The sequence below is a fragment of the Hippoglossus stenolepis genome, chromosome 4, assembly GCF_022539355.2.
Source record: "Hippoglossus stenolepis isolate QCI-W04-F060 chromosome 4, HSTE1.2, whole genome shotgun sequence".
In the NCBI taxonomy this organism is placed as follows: Eukaryota; Metazoa; Chordata; class Actinopteri; order Pleuronectiformes; family Pleuronectidae; genus Hippoglossus; species Hippoglossus stenolepis.
Window position 1 is genome coordinate 1,829,220 of NC_061486.1, and position 23,327 is coordinate 1,852,546.

General features: G+C 42.9%; 4 protein-coding genes and 4 non-coding genes across 8 annotated transcripts in view; all 8 read left to right on the forward strand.

Annotated features, from left to right (window-relative positions):
- The window catches only part of rps3 (ribosomal protein S3), a 5,216-nt gene extending 1,285 nt beyond the window's left edge, over window positions 1-3,931 (forward strand). The window contains exons 2-7 of the mRNA XM_035153804.2: window positions 401-531; window positions 1,236-1,329; window positions 2,018-2,112; window positions 2,721-2,908; window positions 3,073-3,279; window positions 3,863-3,931. Of these exons, the coding sequence (XP_035009695.1) occupies window positions 401-531; window positions 1,236-1,329; window positions 2,018-2,112; window positions 2,721-2,908; window positions 3,073-3,275 (711 nt within the window). The 3' untranslated portion in view covers window positions 3,276-3,279; window positions 3,863-3,931. The remainder of the gene's footprint in view (window positions 1-400; window positions 532-1,235; window positions 1,330-2,017; window positions 2,113-2,720; window positions 2,909-3,072; window positions 3,280-3,862) is intronic.
- On the forward strand, window positions 753-902 carry LOC118108385. Its single transcript, XR_004696439.2, has one exon. It is a non-coding gene; the product is annotated as a small nucleolar RNA SNORD15 (small nucleolar RNA).
- Window positions 1,683-1,829, forward strand: LOC118108383. The gene has a single exon (XR_004696437.1). It is a non-coding gene; the product is annotated as a small nucleolar RNA SNORD15 (small nucleolar RNA).
- Window positions 2,333-2,482, forward strand: LOC118108380. Its single transcript, XR_004696435.1, has one exon. It is a non-coding gene; the product is annotated as a small nucleolar RNA SNORD15 (small nucleolar RNA).
- On the forward strand, window positions 3,509-3,658 carry LOC118108384. The gene has a single exon (XR_004696438.1). It is a non-coding gene; the product is annotated as a small nucleolar RNA SNORD15 (small nucleolar RNA).
- A 1,490-nt stretch (window positions 3,932-5,421) lies between the features above and the next one.
- kctd14 (potassium channel tetramerization domain containing 14) lies at window positions 5,422-8,676 on the forward strand. Its single transcript, XM_035153806.2, has 4 exons — window positions 5,422-5,508; window positions 6,401-6,625; window positions 6,727-6,861; window positions 7,637-8,676. The coding sequence occupies exons 1-4, from the start codon at window positions 5,455-5,457 to the stop codon at window positions 7,946-7,948; spliced, it is 726 nt and encodes a 241-aa protein (XP_035009697.1). The 5' UTR covers window positions 5,422-5,454; the 3' UTR covers window positions 7,949-8,676.
- Window positions 8,677-11,257: 2,581 nt separating this feature from the next.
- On the forward strand, window positions 11,258-13,793 carry LOC118105846. Its single transcript, XM_035153803.2, has 3 exons — window positions 11,258-11,441; window positions 12,134-12,608; window positions 12,842-13,793. The coding sequence occupies exons 1-3, from the start codon at window positions 11,402-11,404 to the stop codon at window positions 13,182-13,184; spliced, it is 858 nt and encodes a 285-aa protein (XP_035009694.1). The 5' UTR covers window positions 11,258-11,401; the 3' UTR covers window positions 13,185-13,793.
- Window positions 13,794-14,155: 362 nt separating this feature from the next.
- ints4 (integrator complex subunit 4) lies at window positions 14,156-23,305 on the forward strand. The gene is made up of 24 exons (XM_035153802.2): window positions 14,156-14,464; window positions 15,369-15,563; window positions 15,692-15,809; window positions 16,180-16,286; window positions 16,386-16,500; window positions 16,822-16,913; window positions 17,071-17,121; window positions 17,469-17,557; window positions 17,880-18,000; window positions 18,127-18,198; window positions 18,310-18,484; window positions 18,773-18,978; window positions 19,058-19,200; window positions 19,546-19,661; window positions 19,805-19,938; window positions 20,125-20,291; window positions 20,384-20,477; window positions 20,646-20,726; window positions 20,823-20,953; window positions 21,045-21,104; window positions 22,044-22,203; window positions 22,387-22,530; window positions 22,674-22,794; window positions 23,106-23,305. The coding sequence occupies exons 1-24, from the start codon at window positions 14,411-14,413 to the stop codon at window positions 23,297-23,299; spliced, it is 2,940 nt and encodes a 979-aa protein (XP_035009693.1). The 5' UTR covers window positions 14,156-14,410; the 3' UTR covers window positions 23,300-23,305.
- The last annotated feature ends 22 nt before the right edge of the window (window positions 23,306-23,327 follow it).

Here is a 23,327-nt window from a genome sequence, read left to right on the forward strand (position 1 = left end):
GAACGTACTGGTTCTCCGACTCAACAGCTGTATTCCCAGTTGGATGGTGTTTGACTGTGTCCCCTCTCTGCAGCTGTATGCTGAGAAATGTATATTGAATGTAGACAATGCTGACAATATTCCGACCGTATACTTGTCACATTGCTCCTCCTAGTTTACTATACGACAAAAGTTCTTAAACATAACTTTACAGTAGATGTATCTCAATATATGAATCTACCAGAACGTACAGGAAACCGAATGTTGTGCTTCAATCTGAAGAACTGATGATCTCTACATCTTATTCACATTTAATTTCCCGTCACGAGCCACTTAACTGAAACATGGCCATAAATGTATTTTAGATGTAGTTCTCAAAGCTGTGATCAGTGTTGTGATCTGACCCTGGGTCTGTCCTCAGTTCGTCTCAGACGGGATCTTCAAGGCCGAGCTGAACGAGTTCCTGACTCGCGAGCTGGCCGAGGATGGTTACTCTGGTGTGGAGGTGCGAGTGACTCCAACCAGGACCGAGATCATCATCCTGGCTACAAGGTGATTATCTGTTCATGGTAATTATACATATCATCACCAACAAAATGAGAATATGGTTAACACTGAAGAATGCTGATAAATAATAACCCTACTAAAGTTCCTCAGTGATGTAGACTGTGCTGGTCAGGTGACAGCTTGTGATTGTTTATTCTCTTAATTTGAGGACGAGTGAATAGTATCAGAGCAGCAGCATTAAATAAAATCCAGTTCCAATCTGATCCCTTCAGTGATGATACGATGACGAGTCGGAACAGGACTCAGTCTGCTCTGTGGTAACTGGTTCAGGGTCACGTTCTGTGGTTCTGCTCCGGTTCCTCAGAGCAGCGAGTTCTTTTCAGGTGAAGACAGATTGAGGCATTTGTCTGAGAAGGGTCAAAGTTTGAGCTGCTTCTGAAAGTCGAGTAGAGGGAAAGTAAATGTAAAGGACACGAGAGGAAAGTGCTGCTGGAGTCAGAATGATGTGTGATGGTGGAGAGCGGACAAAACCACCGGGTCTGAACCATAGATCTGGAATAAGTCACTGCTTTCACAGATCTACATTCATTATGTGAATTGATGCTTCCGCTGATTTTTATTATCAGTCAAGAAATAAAGAACATAGTTTTCTGTTTATGTTAATTATACATACTGTGAGTTTGCTGCACTAGTGAACCTGATGACGCTGTTGATGAGGTTGTAACCATGGATGTCTTCATTGTCTGTAGGACCCAGAATGTTCTGGGGGAGAAGGGTCGTCGGATCAGAGAGCTGACCGCAGTGGTCCAGAAGAGGTTCGGCTTCCCCGAGGGCAGCGTGGAGGTACGTGGACGAGTTTCGGCTCAAACTCAAATCTTTAAATGCAGGAAGAGAAAGTATTTTGGTAACTGTACGGCTTTAATAGAATTTTAAATATTTAATCTTTAAGCAGTAAATCAAACCCACACTTTTAATTTGACTGCTTTCACCTTTGCCTTCAATTCTGACAAAAAATTCATTTTCGGAATTTTACGTCCCACAAATTAAAATTCTATATTTTCCTTTATTTTCTTTTTAATTAGTTTTAAAGTTTGCTTAAACTTTACAGACCAAATGTAATACAATACACAAGCCTGGACTACAATGAAGTAATCTATTACTGTAGTCACAGATTAAGACACATTTGATTGTCCTCCCTTCAGTGATGATACGATGACGAGACGGAACAGGACTCAGTCTGGTTCTGGTGGTAACTGGTTCAGGTCCACGTTCTGTGGTTCTGATCCAGTTCCTCAGAGCAGCGAGTCTTCACGTGAAGACACAGAGGCATTTGTCTGAGAAGGGTCAGAGCGTCAGGAGAGTTTTAACTTTACTGACAGTAGAGAACATCTGTCTGAAAGAAGGATTCATCCAGTTTGTAGGAAGCAGTGTAACGAACGTACGGGTTCTCCGACTCACTAGTTAGTTTAGGAGCCATTTTAACATCTGTATTTCCAGTTGGATGGTGTTTGACTGTGTCCCCTCTCTGCAGCTGTATGCTGAGAAGGTCGCCACCCGTGGTTTGTGTGCCATCGCTCAGGCAGAGTCTCTGCGCTACAAGCTGCTCGGAGGCCTGGCTGTTCGTAGGTAAGCTGCTCTGAAACCCCAACATTCAGTCAGGCATATTTAAATCATCTGTCACCTGCTCAGTTTATCTTGAAGAAATAAGTTAAAACTTAAATAGTCCAACTCCAACAAGAATCACTTTTCTGCAGCGCTCAGATTGAGAGAAGATTGGTTTAGTTCACAACATGGCACTTTTTGTATCTTTTCAAGCAACCCAGGAGAACTGTTTGAGTTTCTGTCCCTTCAGTGATGATACGATGACGAGTCGGAACAGGACTCAGTCTGGTCTGTGGTAACTGGTTCAGAGTCACGTTCTGTGGTTCTGCTCTGGTTCCTCAGAGCAGCGAGTTCTTTTCAGGTGAAGACAGATTGAGGCATTTGTCTGAGAAGGAGCAGCACAGACACGTGTTGCTTTAGCTGATACTGAAACTAACGTGCTGGAAATCTGTCTGTTAAACACAGGCCCACAAACTGACTAGAGCAATAAGTAGAAGTTATAATCGTAAAGTTTAGTGTTGATATTTAGTTTAAAACCAGTGTGACACGTAATTCTCAACACAACTTGTGCTTTTCCCTGGAAACGCAGGTTGTCAGTAAGACGTTGTTCTGTTATCCGTCCGTTCTTTCAGGGCCTGCTATGGTGTTCTGAGGTTCATCATGGAGAGCGGCGCTAAGGGCTGTGAGGTGGTGGTGTCTGGCAAGCTGAGAGGTCAGAGGGCAAAGTCCATGAAGTTTGTTGATGGCCTGATGATCCACAGCGGAGACCCAGTCAACTACTACGTCGACACAGCCGTCCGCCACGTCCTGCTGAGGCAGGGTGAGTGGAGCTCCACCACACACACACACACACACACACATGGTTTCGTCTCTTTGCCAGTAGGACCACCTGATGGCACTGGAACCAAATGATCCAAGACTTTAGAGGATGATGTAACTTTATCTTGGTTCTACGTCATACCTGAACTTGTTGCTCGTCCTCAGGTGTGCTGGGCATCAAGGTGAAGATCATGCTGCCCTGGGACCCCAGCGGTAAGATCGGCCCCAAGAAGCCCCTGCCCGACCACGTCAGCATCGTGGAGCCCAAGGAGGAGTCCCTGCCCACCACACCCATCTCAGAGCAGAAGGGGGCCAAGCCAGAGGCGCCCGTCATGCCCCAGGGGGGAACACCTGTGCCCACCGCATAAGAGGGTAAGAGACGGCCCCATCGCCAGCAGACAGGGTTTATAGTGACATCAACAAAATGAGGATATGGTTAACACTGAAGAATGCTAATAAATAATACTCCTACTAAAGTTCCTCAGTGATGTAGGCTGTGCTGGTCAGGTGACAGCTTGTGATTGTTTATTCTCTTAATTTGAGGACGAGTGAATAGTATCAGAGCAGCAGCATTAAATAAAATCCAGTTCCAATCTGATCCCTTCAGTGATGATACGATGACGAGTCGGAACAGGACTCAGTCTGCTCTGTGGTAACTGGTTCAGGGTCACGTTCTGTGGTTCTGCTCCGGTTCCTCAGAGCAGCGAGTTCTTTTCAGGTGAAGACAGATTGAGGCATTTGTCTGAGAAGGGTCCAAGTTTGAGCTGCTTCTGAAAGTCGAGTAGAGGGAAAGTAAATGTAAAGGACACGAGAGGAAAGTGCTGCTGGAGTCAGAATGATGTGATGGTGGAGAGAAATAATCAGTCAAGAAATAATCATTTTCTGGTTCAGGAGGAACTTATTGACCTTATTGTTTGAAGCTGGTTTTTAATTCAGTGTTTTTGTTTCTTCACAGGTTTTCTACCAGATGGAAACAAGACCCGGTGATTTTTGTGTACAAAAACAATAAAATCTGGAAAATACACTTCAACATGTTGTGGTCACTTTGTTTCCGTGTTAAATAAACGTTGAGCTACTGAATTAAAAAAGATGTTTTGGTAGTTACTCAACTCGTTAAGCACATAAAAAGATGTTTAACTGAACTTTGTCTCAACTTTCTCACTGTTAAATGGGAAATAAATGCTTAATTCTGGCATTAATTTCTGTTACTGATTAATTTATTATAAGAACTTTAGTTGATTATTGAAAAAGCCTCTTTGTTCGGGGCGGGGTTCATCTAATAAACTCCTGTAGTCTGAAGAATAATAAAGATTTCATCTACATTGTGTAAGAAACAGTCTTTTAGTTCCTTTTGACTTCACGATCTGATCTGAGATCAGTTTGCAGAACATGACTAAAGTCACCTGCTTCTTAACCCGAGGACAGAGGTCTCACTCTGCTGCTTTTTCTGGTGACAGATTCCAACACCATGTACAGAAAGTTAAGTTACAGAAGAATCAATATTTTATATGATAAAGAAAGAAGCTGAGCAATGGAGAACATTATCATCAGAAAGCATCAGTTTGAGCTGGTTTCATCTTGATGAATCATAATTGTAAAACTGTTTTATGATCAAAAATTATATTCACCAAGTTGTAATTATAGGATTCAACTCAACATTTATCTAAAGAAATATTAACATGATTGATAATTCGAATGTATTTTTAGCAGCAAACATTTGTAGACTTGCTTTTATACAGAATCTAATCTTGTTAACAAAACTGATTATATTTCAATGTAATTTTTAAAGTAGTTGATATTTCGGATTATGTAAAGTTAAAAATGAAGCTCATTTGTTTGAGGCATTTATACTTGTACAAGAAACTAGAAGTGTTGCCATGGATACACTGAGTTACCAGAGGTTCGGCTCTGGTAACTCAGTGAGCTGCACCTCGTCGTTTAACCTGTATTGGTTTTTATTTCGGACAATTACTTCAGCCGAGTTAACCATTAACATGTTCCTCTACCTGTGAACTGTTAAATCTACCCACTGCTGTCTGTGAATTATTATGGTACTGAAGCAAATTCTCAAGGAAGTTCTGAAGACTTTAATTGCTGCTCCTGTAATAATGAGGTGGTTTTTCATAGAGTACAAATGTGTAGACTTGAGTCATAACAGTTAAAGTCTCATGAATGTGATGTGTTTCTGTACATGAAGGCTCCATATGATGTCATGAACCACAACATCAGTGTTCAACACAAGAACATGACAACAAAACACAACATAATGATAATAACTTGAATTTATATGGCTCCTTTGTCAGTGGGGACAAAAAGGAAAGCAAAGAGTCATTTGCACCAAACAGGACAGAAATAGTCCAACAGAGTTTGAAGTAAATCAATAATTAATGGATTAATGGCCAAGAAAGTGGTCGAGACATTTTACAACTGAGTGAGTCCTCCTGTCATCACTAAAACATCAGGTCCGTGTTAGACCACGCCCCCTGGCTGCTACCTGTCGAGCGGTGTAAAAAGTCCCAGCATGCACCTGGACGAGCTGTGGACAAGATGAGTCTTCCGGACCTGAAGTCACCTGGAAAACAGTCTGCACCTGCAAACACAGTAAGAGCTGCACATCTGTCACATCTGGAGGTTCTTCAGAGGAGCGTCCAGCTGCGGGGCTCTGAACACGTGACGGGTCCTGAAGGGTCACGACCCACAAACCTTCTGCTCTGCTCTTCTCTTCTCTGACACATCTCAGTTTGTTTAAGGCGGTTTTTCAAACTGGGGAAACTCCTGAGATCAGTTTCCTCCTTTTAATTTAAACTTAAAACCTCCTGAAACTTTCATATAAAGGTGAAGTTACATGAATATTAGTGACTGGGATGAAGGATCATTTTAAATGCTGTGTTTAAACCCAGTTTAGAGAACTGGGAAATGTCAGGATATATGGGAACATCTGGCTTAGTCTGTACAGTCTATTATATATATATATATATATATTATGATTCATTCACTTTATGTAGAAAAGTACAATTGCAGCTATTAAATAAATGTATTTGATTAAAGGAGTAGAATTTAGTTCAAATGGCCAAACTGAGGAACTGAGCCGAGTTAATGGTATCGGTGGTGTTTTCCACCACTGCTTTAAAAACCAGCAGCTTTTAATCCTGATCAACACATGAAGAAACTGGAACCAGCTGCTGGAACTGGGAGTTTCTCTCTGACACAGTTCAGAAGCATGTTGTCTTATCAGCCTGAGCAAATCAACGTGTAGGCGACTGCAGCCGCCGCCCACATTCTGTGTGTGTGTGTGTCTGTGTGTGTGTGTCTGTCTGTGTGTGTTTAACATTTACTGTCATGTACAGTATCAGCTGAGTTACCATAATAAACCTGGATCGTGTTGATCTGACTGGGAGCTGCAGCGGGGGCCGGATGTGGAGTCGTCCTGGTGTTTGTGTGGTGTGAAGTGGAGCTAAGAGAAGAGGAGCTCACAGTGGTCGTTTCCCCTCAGCTCTCCCCGGTGGTGCAGCTGAACGTGGGCGGTCACGTGTTCAGCACCTCTCTGAGCACACTGAGGAAACACCCCAGCTCCACGCTGGCCGAGCTGTTCAGCGGACATCCCAAACTACGCGCGGACGCACAGGGGCGCTTCTTCATCGACCGGGACGGCTCCCACTTCGGAGCTGTGCTGGAGTTCCTGAGGTCAGAGCGGCTGCCCACCGAGCACGTCCTGGAGGTTCGAGTCCCGTCGTTTATTAACAAATCTCCTGCTTTGCAGAATTCTTGAAGTTCTTGGAGTGTTCCACAGAGTGTGTGTGTGTGTGTGTGTGTGTGCAGGTTCACAGGGAGGCAGTGCACTACAACATCAAAGCACTCATCAAACTGCTGGAGGAAACTCCTGTGATGTTCGGAGAGCAGGTGGGAAGACAGCAGTTCCTCTCCAGAGTCCCACACTACAGAGAAAACATCGAGGTGACCACATTCACTTCATTCTAACTGGTGACTCCATGAAGTCCCTTTGTTGTCATGATGTGGTTTGAGCTCGTTCAGGTGGTTTTCATCTGCGTTTGATAGTTAATGTTTAATGCAAAAACTGATTTTCAGGACATTTTGTGGAGGGGGGTAGGAATCCAGGAATTGTTTTTACTTTCTTTCACATTGTGAGACATTTTCACCAATGTTCCAGAGAGTTCTTCATGGATCCTGATCAAACAATCAGGTTTGTTTAGGAACCTGATATCTATGAGGGTAAAGACGTTCCTTCAGATCCAGATACAAATCTGGATCTAGTGAATTTAAATGTGGGTTCTTGCTTGTTTGGCCTTTAGCTCTTCTGAGTGACGTTCAGTAACTGGAACAAAGGGGCAGACAGATGTGGATATTTGGGGCAGATGTGGATATCAGGAGTAACAATGTCTGATATCGATTTATCAGCCAATTATTGATCGTCTAAAAATCTTCAATTTGTGATCGAGTTTGATATTTAAGAGTTAAATCATAAACTTTATTATAGATATTATACATAAAAATAAAACACAAATACCACCTAATATATAGAACTTAAATTAAATTATATAAATACATCAAATATAAATGCACGTCTTGTTTAATCTGCAAAGGTTTTCTTTTTGACCGACATAAAGACTGAAGCTCGGCCTGTGACAGGCTCCTGTTATCGACCTCCTGACAAATGACCTCTTTAAATAAAGAGATTGCATAAAAACTGAAAATGTCACTTTTCTTCCAGGTGCTGATACGAATCGCCAGAGCCGAGGCCATCGCCGCACGCCAGTCCACCATCATGATCTGCGTGCTGAGGACGGAGGAGGACCTGGGTCTCTCCGAAGACGCCATCAACAGCTTGGAGGCGGCCAAGGAGTCGGTGGTGACCTTCGGGCCCTGGAACGCGACTCTCTCCGTTAGAGACTTGCTGGACTGTGTCAAGATGGACATCGGGAGTCAGGGCTACAAGGTGAGCATCAAGCCTCACCTCGTGGAGAAGAGCTTCCTGTCCAAGAGATACGACTACTTCCACAAACTGGTCTTCACCTGGTGGTGACGAGGAGGCGGCTCCTCTCTTTCGATCCAGACGGAAGTGAAGCTGTGGACGAACCGACCTGCCCAAAGAAGAGAAGAGAAAGAATAACGATGCAATAAATACATGAATATTCCATTAAATGCAAGAAAAATTATATTGTGTAGTTGATCTGTACATGTCAATCATCCAATAGGTGAAAACTCAACCCCATGACACACTTTGACTGACAGCCCCTCATTTGCATAATGACACAGGAAATACATGGAAAATGAAACCAAAGATAAATAAATTAATTCATACACAGATTGACAACAAAAAGTACAGTTTGTATTAATTCCTCTCTCTGTAAAGGTAGAAACAATAAGAATATCAATGTAGGTCACATATTCTAAATACATTGTTCATTCCTCTATTAAGTGTCTTAAAAAACAGGCAGAAGATCAATAAATAACATTTCTTAAAAACCCCGGTGCCGAGTTTCCACAATACTTTAGATTAATGCTGTTTGTTCATTCAAGGTAAAATAAATGATTTTGTTCAGTCACCAGTTTAAACAGCAGGGGTCAGTAGAGCATCTGTATGTAATGATTTTCAGAGGTGCTTTGTTAAAGTAGTTACAGATTCTTAAAAAGTCCTTTGTCTAAAATTGCATTTTGGTGCTCGTATATGTAACTGTAGTTTCATATCCTGTGCACTGTTGGTGTAGTCGTGTTTTCCTGCTGCTAAACTATAATAAACAGTAAACCAGAGCAGTTATTGTTTAATCATTTATGTTTCTGCTGCACCAGAGAAGACACTAACATGACCTTGGTGATGATATAACGTGATATGCAACTTTAAAATGTAAAAATTACTTATTGTCCATCTTTGAAAAACCTTTGAAGACGTTTGTTAGACTTGATGGTAAATTCAGTGGGTGGCAAATATCTCATACTCAGCAGTGAGAAATCCCCGACCCAGATTATAAGACATCAGAATACTTCAAACCCTAAGAGCTGAAGGTGTGTGTCAGCAGAACGAGGTCTCACCACAGAGCAGGACAGGGTTCATGACGGCTTCGTGTCCGACCACTTCCTGTTAGAGAATCAACACCAACCAGCAGCGGTTAGAGAAACATGCTGAAGTGAATGTTCCACCGATTAGAAAAATAATAACTTCACTTATAGAGCATTGTTCAAAGCAGCTGTTACGAATAGAAACAAGAAAATAAAACCTCAAAGACGAGAAGTCATTTCAAATCAGTGATATCATCTAAAATCAAAGCCAGCAGATAAAACAATACATCATTTGAGATTAATGGCAAAAGAAAAGGAAAGAGAAACGTAAATCAAGTGAAACCTGTTTGGTGAAAGTATAATTAACATTATGCTGATGTCACATTCATTTAAAATACACATCTTTTCTTTTAGTTTTTATATTAAAATGTTTAATTAGAATCATTAGTTTTGCAGCTGAACGTCCACCTCTGCATTCAGAGCGTTTAAATGTGTCAGTGAAACTTTTTAATGAAAGCAGACTAATAACTTTCTGGTGTTTGGCAGCAGCGTAACTCATCAACTCAACATCACAGGAAATATTAAAGCCTCCAATTAATTATTACATTTAATGTATGAACTTTTATATGAAAACTGACAAATGGTTAATATGCACCAACGTCAGGAGGAAAACCGTCTAAAGCAGGGAACAGTTATTTGCTTAGAAAGAAGTTATCAATCTGAATTTAAAAGTTCCAGTACCCTGGATAGTTTGGGTATTTTGACATTCATGGTCCCCACAGGATGAATCCCAACGACTTTGAGGATGATTATAAACTGCAGGGAAACTGATCAACTCCTTCATGTCCCTGTGAGGTTGAACTTGAATAACTTTGTGGATCTTTTCCTCAAGAGCCAACATCAGGTCACATTGTTGTCCTGATATCTCTCAAATATAATAATCAGGACTGTGAGCGAGTGAGCATGGATCTCAAAGTGCAGCCCCCCCGAGCCGCCGGCTGTTTTCTACATGTTGGATCCTCTCATAGTTTTCACTTCAATTTCATTTCACAGAAACAGAAACAGTGTGAAATATCAGGCCGAGGTCAGTTTCCTTCCTTTGTTCAGAGAAATGTCAGACGTGGCCTCAGACCTACATTAGCTTCACCACAGTGTGAGTCAACACCCCCGACAGGACAGGTTGAACACTTCAATTCAATTTGAATTATAAAGGTAAGATCGTCATATACATAATTTCAAGGCTCTTTAGATAAAAGGACGAGACCTTAAAAAACGATGGAGAAACCAACAGTTCCCTCAATGAGCAGGTAGAAAAAACTCCTCATTAACTGGAAGAAAGAACCAGATTCAATGTGGGAGAGAAGAGACAGAGACCAGTTGTGTAACCATCGTGTTTCAGCTCTGACAGACTGGTTGATATTATGAAAACAATGAGTGTGATAATCAGGACGACGTCCTTAAACCACCACAGACCAGTAGACCACGTCAGTAGACCAGCGCTACCAAAACTACTCTACAACAACTCTGTTACACTGGATCACCTGCGTTCATAAGATAAAATAAGATAAGATAAGTGAAGATAAGATAAGATAAGTGAAGATAAGATAAGATAAGATAAGATAAGATAAGTGAAGATAAGATAAGATAAGATAAGATAAGTGAAGATAAGATAAGATAAGATAAGATAAGATAAGATAAGATAAGTGAAGATAAGATAAGATAAGATAAGTGAAGATAAGATAAGATAAGATAAGATAAGAAAAGTGAAGATAAGATAAGATAAGATAAGATAAGATAAGAGAAGATAAGATAAGATAAGATAAGATAAGATAAGATAAGAGAAGATAAGATAAGATAAGATAAGATAAGATAAGATAAGATAAGTGAAGATAAGATAAGATAAGATAAGTGAAGATAAGATAAGATAAGATAAGATAAGAAAAGTGAAGATAAGATAAGATAAGATAAGATAAGATAAGATAAGTGAAGATAAGATAAGATAAGATAAGATAAGATAAGATAAGATAAGATGACCTTATTGACCCACACACACACCAGGGACATTTAGTTCATCCCACATGAAGAGGATCAACTGCTCAGGAGTCAAAGTGAGTTTTGTTCCAAGCAGGAGAAACTTCAGGTTAAACTGGTTTTAGTTTTATCTTCAAAACACAATTGTCCTTTATTTCTTCATCTTACTTTACTGTAGTTTTACAGACTTTAGAAGCAGACGTGTGTAAATGACTAAAGTTCACTCAGCTCTGTCTCTTTGAATATATCTAGTTAGGATGGGACTGTGTTTTTACACAGATGCAGTCTGATGAAAACACTCAGACGAACGAGGAGCTGCTGCTGAGAACGCTGTCTTCTAGCAGGACGTGAATATACCTGACTTTACAGAGCCAGGTCAGTTCACTGTCACACAGGAAGTGAAGACAGCAGCAGCACAAAGACAAACAGAGTCGACGTGACAACAACCATGATGAGAGTCCTGCTCATCACCAGTCTGCTTCTGACAGGTACGTGCCACAGCTACTTCAATTTCACTTCAGCAATTTCAACTTCAAGACAAAGAGCAAGATGATGCACAAACATTAAAACCCGACAAGTTCAAACAAATGAGTCTTAATCTGTTTCTGAGAAATGAGTTGAGAGAACGTAGGTTGAATGGAGTAAATAACACCAGGACCTTGATGAAGTGTAAAGATCTGACGTCTGGCAGCAAGTGAAAAGTGAACTGACTCAAGTCAAGACAGGAGAATATTTATTCAAAAATAATTTCTCATCAAGCTCAGTTTATTTAATAAAGAGCACCTTTCTCAGACCAGAGTCACACCTTGTTTCTCATTGATAAAATAACAATACATGGGTCATATTTAATGGGTTTTCAGTTGTTTTTCTTATATAAATACTTACAGATACTGCAGAACATGAATTTCTAGGATCACCTTTAGTTTTCAGACGATGATCAGAGGAGCTAAGTCAGTGAAGGGAGCAGGGGCCTTGCAGCACCTGAAATGAATCCTAAATGAGACTGGAACCAGTGTGAGGAGGATAAGCAGCGTGTGATGTGAGAACAGCTTCGGAACCAGGACAACAGCTCAGTAGCAGCGTGCTGGTTCATCTGAAGACGGTCAAGAAGATTTCCTGAGGCAGGTGAACAGGGAACTGCAGTCATCTAAACTGTTGACGGATGTGCTTCTGTTTCCAGGTGTGTGGTGCAGCAGAAATACAGTGTTTGTGTACAGCCGAGTTGGAGGTGATGCCCTCCTGCCTTGTTCCAACCTGGGTTCCTCAGACTGCTCCCTCATCTCCTGGACCTCCTACAAGGGCGGTCAGGTCAGTTACACCCATGAGGTCACAGGGGGCCAAGTGAGGGCGGACTCAGACGAGAGCGGCCGCATGTCCATCACATCCGACTGCTCGCTGCGCTTCCGTGACCTCAGGGTCGAAGACGTCGGCTCCTACGTCTGCTTCCAGGGCGGAAACCCCATCAGTAACGTTTACCTCTCTCTCCTCACCATCACTGCACTTTCCGGAATCACAGACCTGCAGCCTGGAGGAAACCTCGTCCTGAGCTGCATCCTGTTCTCTTATTATGACACTGGGAGCTGTGCGCCGTACTCCAACGAGTTCAGCCTCAGCTGGATGACTGAGGACGGGGCTGTGCTGCCCAGAGAGAGCAGGTCCTCAACTTTCTCTCATTTGTTTGTTAATATTCTCACTTTCACATTTGACCTGTGTGGAGAGTTCACTTTTGTGTTTGTGGTAATGAAAGAACGTGTCACCCAGTTCTGTGGTGCAGAGGAATGATTTTTAAACACAAGATCAGTTTGTTGTTGGTTCATGTGATGACATGTATCAAACATCAACTGAGTGGCAGCTGTGTGACGTTTCTCTGATGATCTCCTCTGTGCAGGTACGAGCTGATCAGCCGCACACGATGCAACATCACTCTGGTCACAAAACTCCAGTGGGAAGACAACCACAGGAAGTGGCGATGTCAGGTAAACCCCACAGGAAACAGCAGGGCGGCGTTTCAGGATTTCACGTCCACCTTCCTGTTCCAGAATCCGTCCACAGACCAAGATCTGACTCCCTCATCGCTCACGGTTTGTTCAGAGCAGCTGCACATCAGCCACATCGTGCTCTGTGTGGCTCTGCCGCTCATGGTGATCACAGTGGGATTCTTCACGTGGAGACGAGACCGTCACAGAACCAAAACATCTGCAGCTGAAATCCAGCTGCAGGAAATAAGCTGATTGCTGATCACTGTACCACATGGTTTATTTGATCAGGCATCTCACACAGAAACTGGACTCAACAGACGAAAGAAAGAGACGGAGGGGAAAGAGTTCATCTGATTTACTTTACTGTTTTTTGTTGTTGTTCTTCTTCTGGAGTTTATTGAAACTAGAAACATGTCTTGTAATTGTCATGTGATGCTGAGTGTGAAATAAGAGCAACTGGTTGTGATTGTTTTAGGAAACAACTGTAGAATTATTTGTGTGTTTGTACAATAGATGTAGATCGCAGGATAGATGAGTCATTTTAATGGAAATCAGTACAAACAAATCTAATTTAAAGGAGTGGTTCATTTTTTCCTTTTGTAATAAATTGACTTTTTTTATGTGTATCATGATTTTGAACCCTGGGCATTTCAATATATTATCTGTATTCCTAGTTGACTGATCTGCCAACATTTAATAACATATAACTGAATCAAATATATTACAAGAATAGGTGTCAACATATTACACAAACTGTGTCAGACTGTTGTTATATTAACTGTATTTATATATTCACCTGGTTTTTGTGACCCTGTAGCTTCACAATATTTTCTATTTGTACTAAATATATTTTATCTCCAAGTTTTGTCCCGTCACTTACTCTTTGCAGCTCAATCACATAATCAACCTTTTCATGTTTATCTGTATATTATCATGTCAGTTTAAGGCTAAAGATGGATTTCTGCTCCTCAGAACTGGTGTTAAATTCTTATTTATGAGCAGAGAATAATAAACACTTGATTAACAGCAGAATATTGATCACTTGTGTGTTAAACCTCCTCAGTGGGTTTAAGTGATATATTGATATATATTGAACTATTGTTATATTGTCATGATGCTGTTATAATAATTGATATTGTTTTATTGTCTGTAAGTAAGACAAGCAGTTTACAGACATTTGAAATAGAGCTGCTTGAATTTAAAAGCTGGCTCCAGATCAGCTGTTTAGAGGGGCGGCTCCAGAAGGTCGCTGGTTCGATCCCAGTCTCTCAAACACTCTGAGTGGTGATGCAGACCATTGAACATCTGTATAAATACACACATTTACGGTTTTGGAGGAAAGTTGCCCAGAGCAGCGGGATTTACAGATCGCGTGTCACCGCCGCTACGGAAGCCGATTGGGACAGTTTGACGTGGCTGCCGGAGACGAGCTAAGCTAAGCTAAGCTAAGCTAAGCTAACCACCTCCTCCTCGTGAACATGGCAGCTCACCTGAAGAAGCGAGTGTACGAAGAGTTTTCTAAAGTCGTGCAGGTGAGAACACGTGGTCCTCTCATCGCCGCGCACTGGTTCTGCGCCACCGCGGGACAACGTGACGTCTGACAGCTAGCTAGCCGGCCAATGCTAACTAGGGGCTAACTAGCATAACAAACAACAGCTAACCGCTAACAGACACAACGCAACGCAGATCAGCCCCGAGACGTCTGAGCGAAATAAAACGTTTGAATATGAGCTGAGCTGCAGTTTTTAATATGAGCTGAGATGTAGTTTTAAATTAACTAAATCAGCCTGAAGTCCATTGAGCTAACAACCTCTGGCCACGTTAGCTGTTAGCTAAATGCTAAATGCTAAACGCTGACATGAGCTAACCCTTGAGATTGTGATGAACTCAGTTGATCATGAGCTCATTGTCCACGTCAGACTTGTAAATATGTAAATATCAGCTGTGTCTTTGTAACCTCTGTGTTTACTGAGATATCCTGAGCAGCTGATGAAGTTCAAACTGCTTCTTAAACTCCTGAGTAAAAACATGATGACATCCGCCAAAGTTTTAGGGTCATTACTATATATATATATATATATATATATATGATAATATTATTATCCAGCCCCTCAGCAGAGATGATGAAATACAGAGTCTGTTATTCAGGAGTCTTGTTATGAGATGATCGATTGCTGTGTTTTCTCTATACATCGAGTTTATGTATATAATTAGAATGAAGCCAGTTTACTATAGATGGACGTTTTTAAAGGTCCCAGTATGAAGCAGTGCTGTGACTGTTATTATTATTATATTATTGACTGAGGCTGAATCATTCGAGCAGTTTGTGGCTTTTGTCTGAATAGAGAATATTACACATCAGGAATGGAGATGAGGACGCTTCCTGCCTTTAGATAGAAAAACAAATGTGATTTGAAGTTTTTTGCATCCTGACAGATTCCCCAAGAAGAAGCTCCGGCCAAGAAGTTGCGTCTGTCCAAACCCAGTAAATCTGCGGCGCTGCACATTGACCTCTGTAAGGCCACGAACTCCACCGACGCCCTGCAGTACCTGCTGCAGTTTGCACGCAAGCCCGTGGAGGTGGAGAGCGTGGAGGGTGTGGTCAGGATCCTGTTGGAGCACTACTATAAGGTAACTAACTACTGAGAAGTTTAACCACTCTTATTAGATAAAGATAAACCCGTAAACGCTATTTACAATTTTTCAATGTATGCTCACAGTGTCTAAAATGAACGATCATTTCTGATGTTGTCTTGCAGGAGACAGATAATTCGGTGAGGTTGAAGATCGCCTCTCTGCTGAGTCTGCTCTCCAAAACACAGGGTTTCATCCCCGACTGCATCGTCGACGACGCCATCAACACACTCACCAACGAGAGTAAGACTCACTTACACAGAACCCTGAACTTTTCATCATTTCAGCCACAGGCTCATTTTAATCAGTGTCAGTCAGTTTTACTTCATTTTTGTGTACTTATACATTATATTATTTATCAGTAATTCAGAAATTCCAAAGAGATTTCCTTGAAATTAGCTGGGATTTTTTTTTTGTCTTCCCTAAATGCCGCCTTTACAGTGTTTAAGAAATATTAGTAATTCTTTGTGTCCATTATTGTTCTATGCATGAAGCAGTGATGACACATGTTGTGCAGGACTTAGCATAAATGTATGTAAGGTGGCTGATAAAAGCTAAAAATTCAAACCTGTCTCTTCAAAGTTCAACCAGTTCTGTTTCTCTCCGTCTGCAGAGTCTCATCAGGTCCTCGCTCAGCTGCTGGACACTCTGCTGGTCATAGGTACACAACTACCTGAGAGTCCTACAGTCAGACAGAGGCTCATTGAGGTGGCCTGCAAGGTGACACACACACACACACACAGACACACTACTCATCATTCTCCACAGGACTCTCCAGAAAGCATCAATACTTCTGTTTGTTCTCGTTCTTCCTCTCAGCACCTGTCTGATACGTATTTCGGAGTGAGGAACAAGTGTCTGCAGCTCCTCGGGTGTCTCGGCATGGTCGACACACCTCTGAGCAAAGACAGCGAGGGACCAAGCACATCGATAGGTGTGGGACATTTATTAATATCATTAAATGGTTGAACTGTGATTCTGACTTTTTAAATGTGCTTTTAAACTGAATCATGTATCATCAGTGTGTTGAAATACTGAGAGGAATATATTTAACAGTCTCCCGGGACATGTGTTCTATTAGTTTTTTTATTGTTGTGGCAGATTTGATTTAGTTCTCATGGAATCTTACGAGGCCTCACTCTGTCCACCAGTATAGTCATAACTCTGTAAACCCACATGTCTGGGTCCTGATTGTTTGATGAGTTGTTGTGATGTGTCTTCATGGTTTTGTTGCCATGTGTCCTTTGACATGTAGCTCCAGGAGGAGTGAGGGACGTCCAGAGTATCATTAGCGACTACTTTGGAGACCAGGAGCCCAGGGTCCGCACCGCAGCCCTTAAAGCCATGGTAGGACACCGCCAACACCTACACCAAGAAATGTGGCCTGCACCACACTGGTCTATTCAGAAACCACACAGTGAAGCCACAGTCTGCAGCCAGAGAACTCTGCATGTTCTAATATCAGGGAGGATTTTCTTTGACAACTCTGCTCTTTGTTTTTCAGCTGCAGCTGCACGAGAGAGGGATGAAGATTCATCAGATCATTTATGAACAGGTAACAGCAGTTAGATTAACCTCCTGAAATCATGGACGTCATTGAGTCAACAGATCTTTGTCACAGATGAAAAATCAGTGTTTAGATTTGTTTTACATCTTTGTGTGAGAATGATGATAAAATACTGAAATAACAAGTGTTTGCCATGTGAAAGTTATATTATGGTTTCAAACTACTGTGAATTATCCTCTGGTGGTGGTGACCATAGCAGTTACAACTACAGTGGCTGTAAAAGTATAAACATGTGCGTGTGTTTGTGTATATTTATCCTGAAATGTCAAAGAATATATGAGACCTCTGTACACATTAGAGTTATTGGAAGATTCAAATAATGAATGTGTTTGCAGGCCTGCAGGTTGCTGTCAGACGACTATGAGCAGGTTCGCTCTGCAGCAGTGCAGATGGTTTGGGTGCTCAGCCACCTGTACCCAGAGAGGTGAGGAGAGCCTGGTAGACACAGATTTGGTGATTTGACTCAACAACATTTACAGGATTTAGGACTGAAGAGTTCTGTCTCTCAAGGCTTCAAATGAGGTGAAATGAATCCATGACCAGAGACGACGGAGAAGCCAAACTACTCAAAACAAACCCATCAAGACCAATTATTTGTGTGATTGTGCTTACAACAATAAATTCAGCTACAGATGATATTTTAATTTACTAGTTGCATTTTTCATTTTTAATAACAAAAGCCATTTTCTGCCCACAACCAGTGACGTTCCCTGACTTGTAGTTCACTCTTCTCTCCGTCCAATCAGCATCGTGCCCATCCCATCCTCCAATGAAGAGATCCGACTGGTTGACGACGCCTTTGGGAAGATCAGTCACATGGTCAGTGATGGTTCCTGGATGGTTCGTGTGCAGGCAGCCAAAACACTGGTGAGGGAACAGGATCCACACACACTGCATCAGTGTAGTGTATAGTAGACAGTACAGTATATAAATACTAGGCCTTATTGTTATGTAACGTTCAGAAGAGAAACTTGTTCATTTCTTTTGTGTCAGGGTTCGATGACGCAGGTCAGTCCTCAATTTCTAGAGCAAACTTTGGATAAGAAGCTGATGTCAGATCTCAGGGTGAGTCCTGGTTTAATCTCCAGATATTTTTTTATAGAAATTATGGCAGAATAATGAGTTTGAATCAACACAGCTCCACTCACCTCCTCTTCTTCTTCCTCCTGTGTCCAGAGGAAGCGCACGGCTCATGAGCGAGCCAAGGAACTTTTTGCTTCCGGAGAATTCTCCTCTGGCAGGAAGTGGGCGGACGATGCCCCCAAGGAGAGGCTGGACAGCAACACTGTCGCCCTCATCGCCTCAGGAGCCTGCGGCGCCTTCGTTCACGGCCTGGAGGACGAGATGTTCGGTACGGACACACAGGGTCACGTGATGTTAAACACATACAGCCGTAGGATGATGATTTTGAGTGAGGATTCCCCTCTGAATCTGATTTACATTCTAAGGCTCTTGTCATGATTTCCTCCCAAGGTTTTATTATATTGTGAGAATTTATGATCGATTTAACATCTAAGTCTTTACACTTCTTACCCTCTATCCTTTACTCAGGATTAGATTTACAGTTGGACTCTACATATCTAATGATCCCTGCGTGTTTTTCCCACTGGTGTTCACTCCATCTCTCATATTGTTTCAGAGGTCCGTATAGCGGCGGTGGATGCGTTGTGCCAGCTGGCTCGGTCGTCTGCCAGCTTCGCCGAAAAGTGTCTGGACTTCCTGGTCGACATGTTCAACGATGAGATCGAGGAAGTGAGGCTGCAGTCCATCCACGTGCTGAGACAAATATCTACTCATATAACACTCAGAGAGGACCAGCTTGACACTGTGCTGGCTGTGTTGGAGGTATGTACACACACACACACACATAAGTGAACAATAAGGTATTTCTGGACACACTGATGAAGTCCCTGTCGGTCTCCAGGACAAGTCTCGTGACATCAGAGAAGCTCTCCATGAATTACTGTGTTTCACCAACGTCTCCACTAAAGAGTGTATCCAGCTGGCTCTGCTGGAGCTGCTGAAGAACCTCAACAAGTATCCCACCGACCGCAACTCTGTCTGGAAGTAAGACTCGCTTCTTGTGTGTGTGTGCTTGTCTTTCTATAGTTATGAGGACAATTCTGGTTCAAAACCATCATTGTGGGGACATTTTGACTGGTCCTCACAAATTCAAAGGGCTGTTTGAGGGTTATACATTTAGTTGTGGTGGTTAAGGTTTGGGTAAGGGCCCAGGGAATGCATTATGTCAATGAGTGTCCTCACAACTATAGAAGGACAAGTGTGTGTGAGTGAGTGAGACCCTGGTTTAGATAAAGTTAGAGAACCACTGGTTGACACAGTGGTTTCTATGGATAGAAGCTGTTGACGACCTGATGATTGACTGTTTATCTTTTTATTCTGTCCCCTGAGGTGTCTGAAGTTCATGGGTTCCCGTCACCCAACCCTGGTGCTGCCGCTGGTCTCTGAGCTGCTCAGCACGCACCCGTACTTCGACACACCCGAGCCTGACATGGACGACCCGGCCTGTATCCTCCACTCGCCGGAAAAATGTTCCAACCATAACAAGCCACATCAACCTGATTCTGCAGCAAAGTCTCAGTTTGTGTTTGTTTAAGAGGAAATTTGCTTCTGTCTCTTGTTGTCTTTTCTTGACTCTGGTCCTTCTCAGACATCGCTGTGCTGGTGCTGGTGTTTAACGCTGCCAAATCGTGTCCCACCATGCCGGCGCTGTTCTCTGATCACACCTTCAGACACTACGCCTACCTGAGGGACAGTCTGTCTCACCTCGTACCGCCACTCAGAGTGAGAACTCAGCTGCTGTAGTATTCAGAATCAGGTCACATTCATTTTCTCCATTGATCCTTCTCAAAGTATTTTTGAGTGTGGAACCTACCAGCTGTGAGATGAGTCGTGACCATAAAACATTAAAACAGTCAGCAGTTCTGTTCACTCACTGTCAACACCTGGAACTATTCTCCTGTATCATAGTTGCCGGGCAGGAAGCAGATCTACGGTCTGGACTCGGTGGACTCGGGTTGTGGTTCTGGTTCTGTGGAATCAGCTCATCTCTTCCTGGTACAGAGTCTGAACCGGGTCAGCACCATCCAGAACCTGGAAGCACCGGGAGCTCAGGACCTGCTGGACTTCACTATACGGTACAAACAAGACATGTTAGAGGTTGTTTTGTGACTTAAACGTCTCTGGTTGAATTAACGAGGAGTTTAAATCTGTGACCCGTGTGGTTCAGAGACTTGCAGCGTCTGGGGGAACTACAGACCGAACTCGTGGGAGCTGCTGATTTCTGTGCTACGTACCTGCGCTGCCAGCTGCTGCTCATGAAGGTACCTGTGTTCATGTCTGTGTTATTGTCCTGTTCCATTAACCATGTGTGGCTGCAGAGGTTCAGTAAAAGTTGCATAGTGTTGCGTGCAGCTTGCAGGTGTAGCAGCTCTAGTTTGAGGAAACAGAATCGTTGATCTTCACATTTGACCTTTGCCTCGTCCCCTCAGGCTCTGCAGGACAAGCTGTGGAACATGGCCGTCCCGCTGTGCCTCAAACAGAACGTCACGGCCACAGCAGCCGCTCAACAGGTCAGACACACACACGTCTGTGTTACCACACCTGTGAGGTCCTTTAGGATGAAGTGTGTGTTCATTTTAAATATGTGTGTGTGATTGTGTCGGTAGATCTTAGAGGAAACCTACAAGCTGGAGTTTCTGTACAGTGGTTTGGAAAACAGACAAGTGGCCACTATTCATCATGTCCGCCTGCAGGCCAAAGCTCTGCAGCTCGTCCTGACGGCTCGCACCAGGCAGGGGTCAGTACACACACACTCACTCTTACATTCAAGATGTGCACCACATCTGTTCACACACATCAGTCCATACAGATGTTTCTTTCTTCTTCAGGTTGGATCCTCTGATCAGCAGCTGTGAGAAGTTTCTGCTGGACGTCGAGTCTTTTCAGAGGCGAGTGAAACAGACTTGACTTACACATTTAACCACAGCACGTTTGGTCTGATCAGTCCTGATGAGCTCACTTGGAAAAGAATAAATATTTAATATGAATTATTTATAGACATTTTAAAAAGCAGCAGTGCAACATTACAGTAAATATTCTCACGTGTGATTCAATACGCTCTCAACTTAGCCCAACAAAGTTTTGCTGGAGTTTGTTCCAGATGTGAATGAACAGAGAATCCTGCTCCATGTTTATTTTAGAGTCTGAATATTTTAGCACATTATTGGGAGGTGACTCCTCTAGATTCAGACAACGAGAGTTCATGAAGAAGAAGTCCTGAAACTTCAGCTCCTCTCATTGAGTCCATCCGTCTTTTTATCTGCCCTTCGTCTCTCATGGATGTTATTTCCTGTTCCTTAGACGTGGAACCTGAGTGAGGTGTTGGTCATTCATCGTGACTTAGTCTACATCCACAGTTTAAAAACACATCACTGTTGTTTACGTCTGTCGTCATAATGCTGGCTCCATTTCAGTTTGGACGAACAGAAACTGGGACTTTTGTAAACGATGACGCAGACGTTCTCTTCCTGATTGGTTCTCATCAGTCACATGACTCAACTACCACAGTGAACACAACGCGTTGCTAACACTTCCTGTCAGTAACAGATCCACCTCGTAAATCCCTGCTCGGACTTTTCACTGTTCCTCGTTTGTAGCATTTTGTTACCAAGCAACCAACTGCAGGGGAGACAATCTACTTCCTGTTTAGAGATTACTAAAGCAAAGCTGAAAACATATTTCTCTACCACCTGTTTGTACCGTTTTTATTTTTGTAAATAGTTTAAAAAGTTCTTTGCAAAGTGGAGTTTTGGTGGTGAGTTGGTGACCAGGTCCCTGAACGCTCTCCACTCTTTATTTCTTCTTCCCATGTTTCTTGGAACCTGCAGGCTGTTCCTGACAGAGCTGCCCCACCTCCAGGACAGTTTTGCGGATAAACTCCTGGAGCTGATGCCGCGGCTGTCGTCCTGTAAACCTGCAGAGCTGGTGAAAATCCTGCAGACGACCCTCAGACAGAGCGGCCTGCTGCAGCTCAAACTGCCCGAACAGGTAGAAAGAAGAAACGAGACACTGACCTCTGACCCTCAAACTCACTTCCTGTACAGTCTGCCGCTCTCTGAGCAGCGTGTTTCAGTTTGAACCTCAACACCAGTCGTTTTTCAGCCAGTTGTTGGATTCCTACCAAACAGCAGTGCTTTTGTTTTTCGTTAACGTTTCCTCGCCCGTCAACAGATTCATCGGGCGACAGCCACCATCATAGAGCCGACGGGGGAGTCTGACAATCCGCTGAGGTTCACATCAGGCCTGGTGGTGGCGCTAGACATCGACGCGACGCTAGAACACGTCCAGGATCCTCAGAACAGCGTGAAAGTACAGGTCAGTTCGATGAGCAACGAAATAACTGAACTCAAGTTTCTCACTTCACAATCTGGGTTTGAGTCAGTTTCAGTTTTTCAGAATTAACATGGAGCCAGAAAAATGTAATGAGGCATTAAAGCTGTTTCACGTTGTGTCTGCAGGTTCTGTATCCAGACGGTCAGAGTCACGTGATCCATCCCAAACCTGGAGACTTCAGAAAACCTGGACCTGACCGACACAGACTCATCACACAGGTCTACCTCTCGCACACAGCCTGGACAGGTCAGTCGAATACTCTCATCTGATGCTTTTGTTTTAATGACATATTCTAATGTTTCAAATCTACTTTGAATATGGATTTAAAGTTTAAACAAACACAGTCTATCTGTTCATGTTCTCCTGTATCTGGCATTAACATTTCCTCTTTATCCCAGAGCGTAGTCTTTCAGTTTGAGAGAAGGACTTATTCGATTTGCTCAGTTTATGCTCCAACTGCAACCAGATATTAAAACTTAATGGACCCAAGATGCCTCGGGGTCCGATCACGATGACCACTTCCACTACTGACTCTACCCTCTCCTCTTTTCTCTCAGAGCCGTCTCAGATCGAGGTGCGCCTCCTGCTGGCCTACAGCTCCTCTTGCACCTCCTTCTCCTCCTCAGCTGCCAAGCAGGGGTGGAGCGACAGCATCGACGGCCTCCCACCACCAGAGGCCGCCGTCGAGGGAACGATTCAGTTCAGCAAGCCGGTCAAAGTGTTCATCATGCCCAAACCCACCCGCCGCTAACCAGACACAAAAGACTTTCACACACACA

What these genes read in the sequence shown, in the direction of transcription:
- ints4 (XM_035153802.2), top strand. Translation starts at nt 14,411, where the DNA reads ATGGCAGCTCACCTGAAGAAGCGAGTGTACGAAGAGTTTTCTAAAGTC. An exon ending in TGCAGGCAGCCAAAACACTG is followed by an intron (nt 18,001 to 18,126) that starts GTGAGGGAACAG and finishes CTTTTGTGTCAG; the next exon opens with GGTTCGATGACGCAGGTCAG. An exon ending in AGCTGATGTCAGATCTCAGG is followed by an intron (nt 18,199 to 18,309) that starts GTGAGTCCTGGT and finishes TCCTGTGTCCAG; the next exon opens with AGGAAGCGCACGGCTCATGA.
- kctd14 (XM_035153806.2), top strand. Translation starts at nt 5,455, where the DNA reads ATGAGTCTTCCGGACCTGAAGTCACCTGGAAAACAGTCTGCACCTGCA. An exon ending in AGTCTGCACCTGCAAACACA is followed by an intron (nt 5,509 to 6,400) that starts GTAAGAGCTGCA and finishes GTTTCCCCTCAG; the next exon opens with CTCTCCCCGGTGGTGCAGCT. An exon ending in CCACCGAGCACGTCCTGGAG is followed by an intron (nt 6,626 to 6,726) that starts GTTCGAGTCCCG and finishes GTGTGTGTGCAG; the next exon opens with GTTCACAGGGAGGCAGTGCA.
- LOC118105846 (XM_035153803.2), top strand. Translation starts at nt 11,402, where the DNA reads ATGATGAGAGTCCTGCTCATCACCAGTCTGCTTCTGACAG. An exon ending in CACCAGTCTGCTTCTGACAG is followed by an intron (nt 11,442 to 12,133) that starts GTACGTGCCACA and finishes TTCTGTTTCCAG; the next exon opens with GTGTGTGGTGCAGCAGAAAT. An exon ending in GTGCTGCCCAGAGAGAGCAG is followed by an intron (nt 12,609 to 12,841) that starts GTCCTCAACTTT and finishes TCCTCTGTGCAG; the next exon opens with GTACGAGCTGATCAGCCGCA.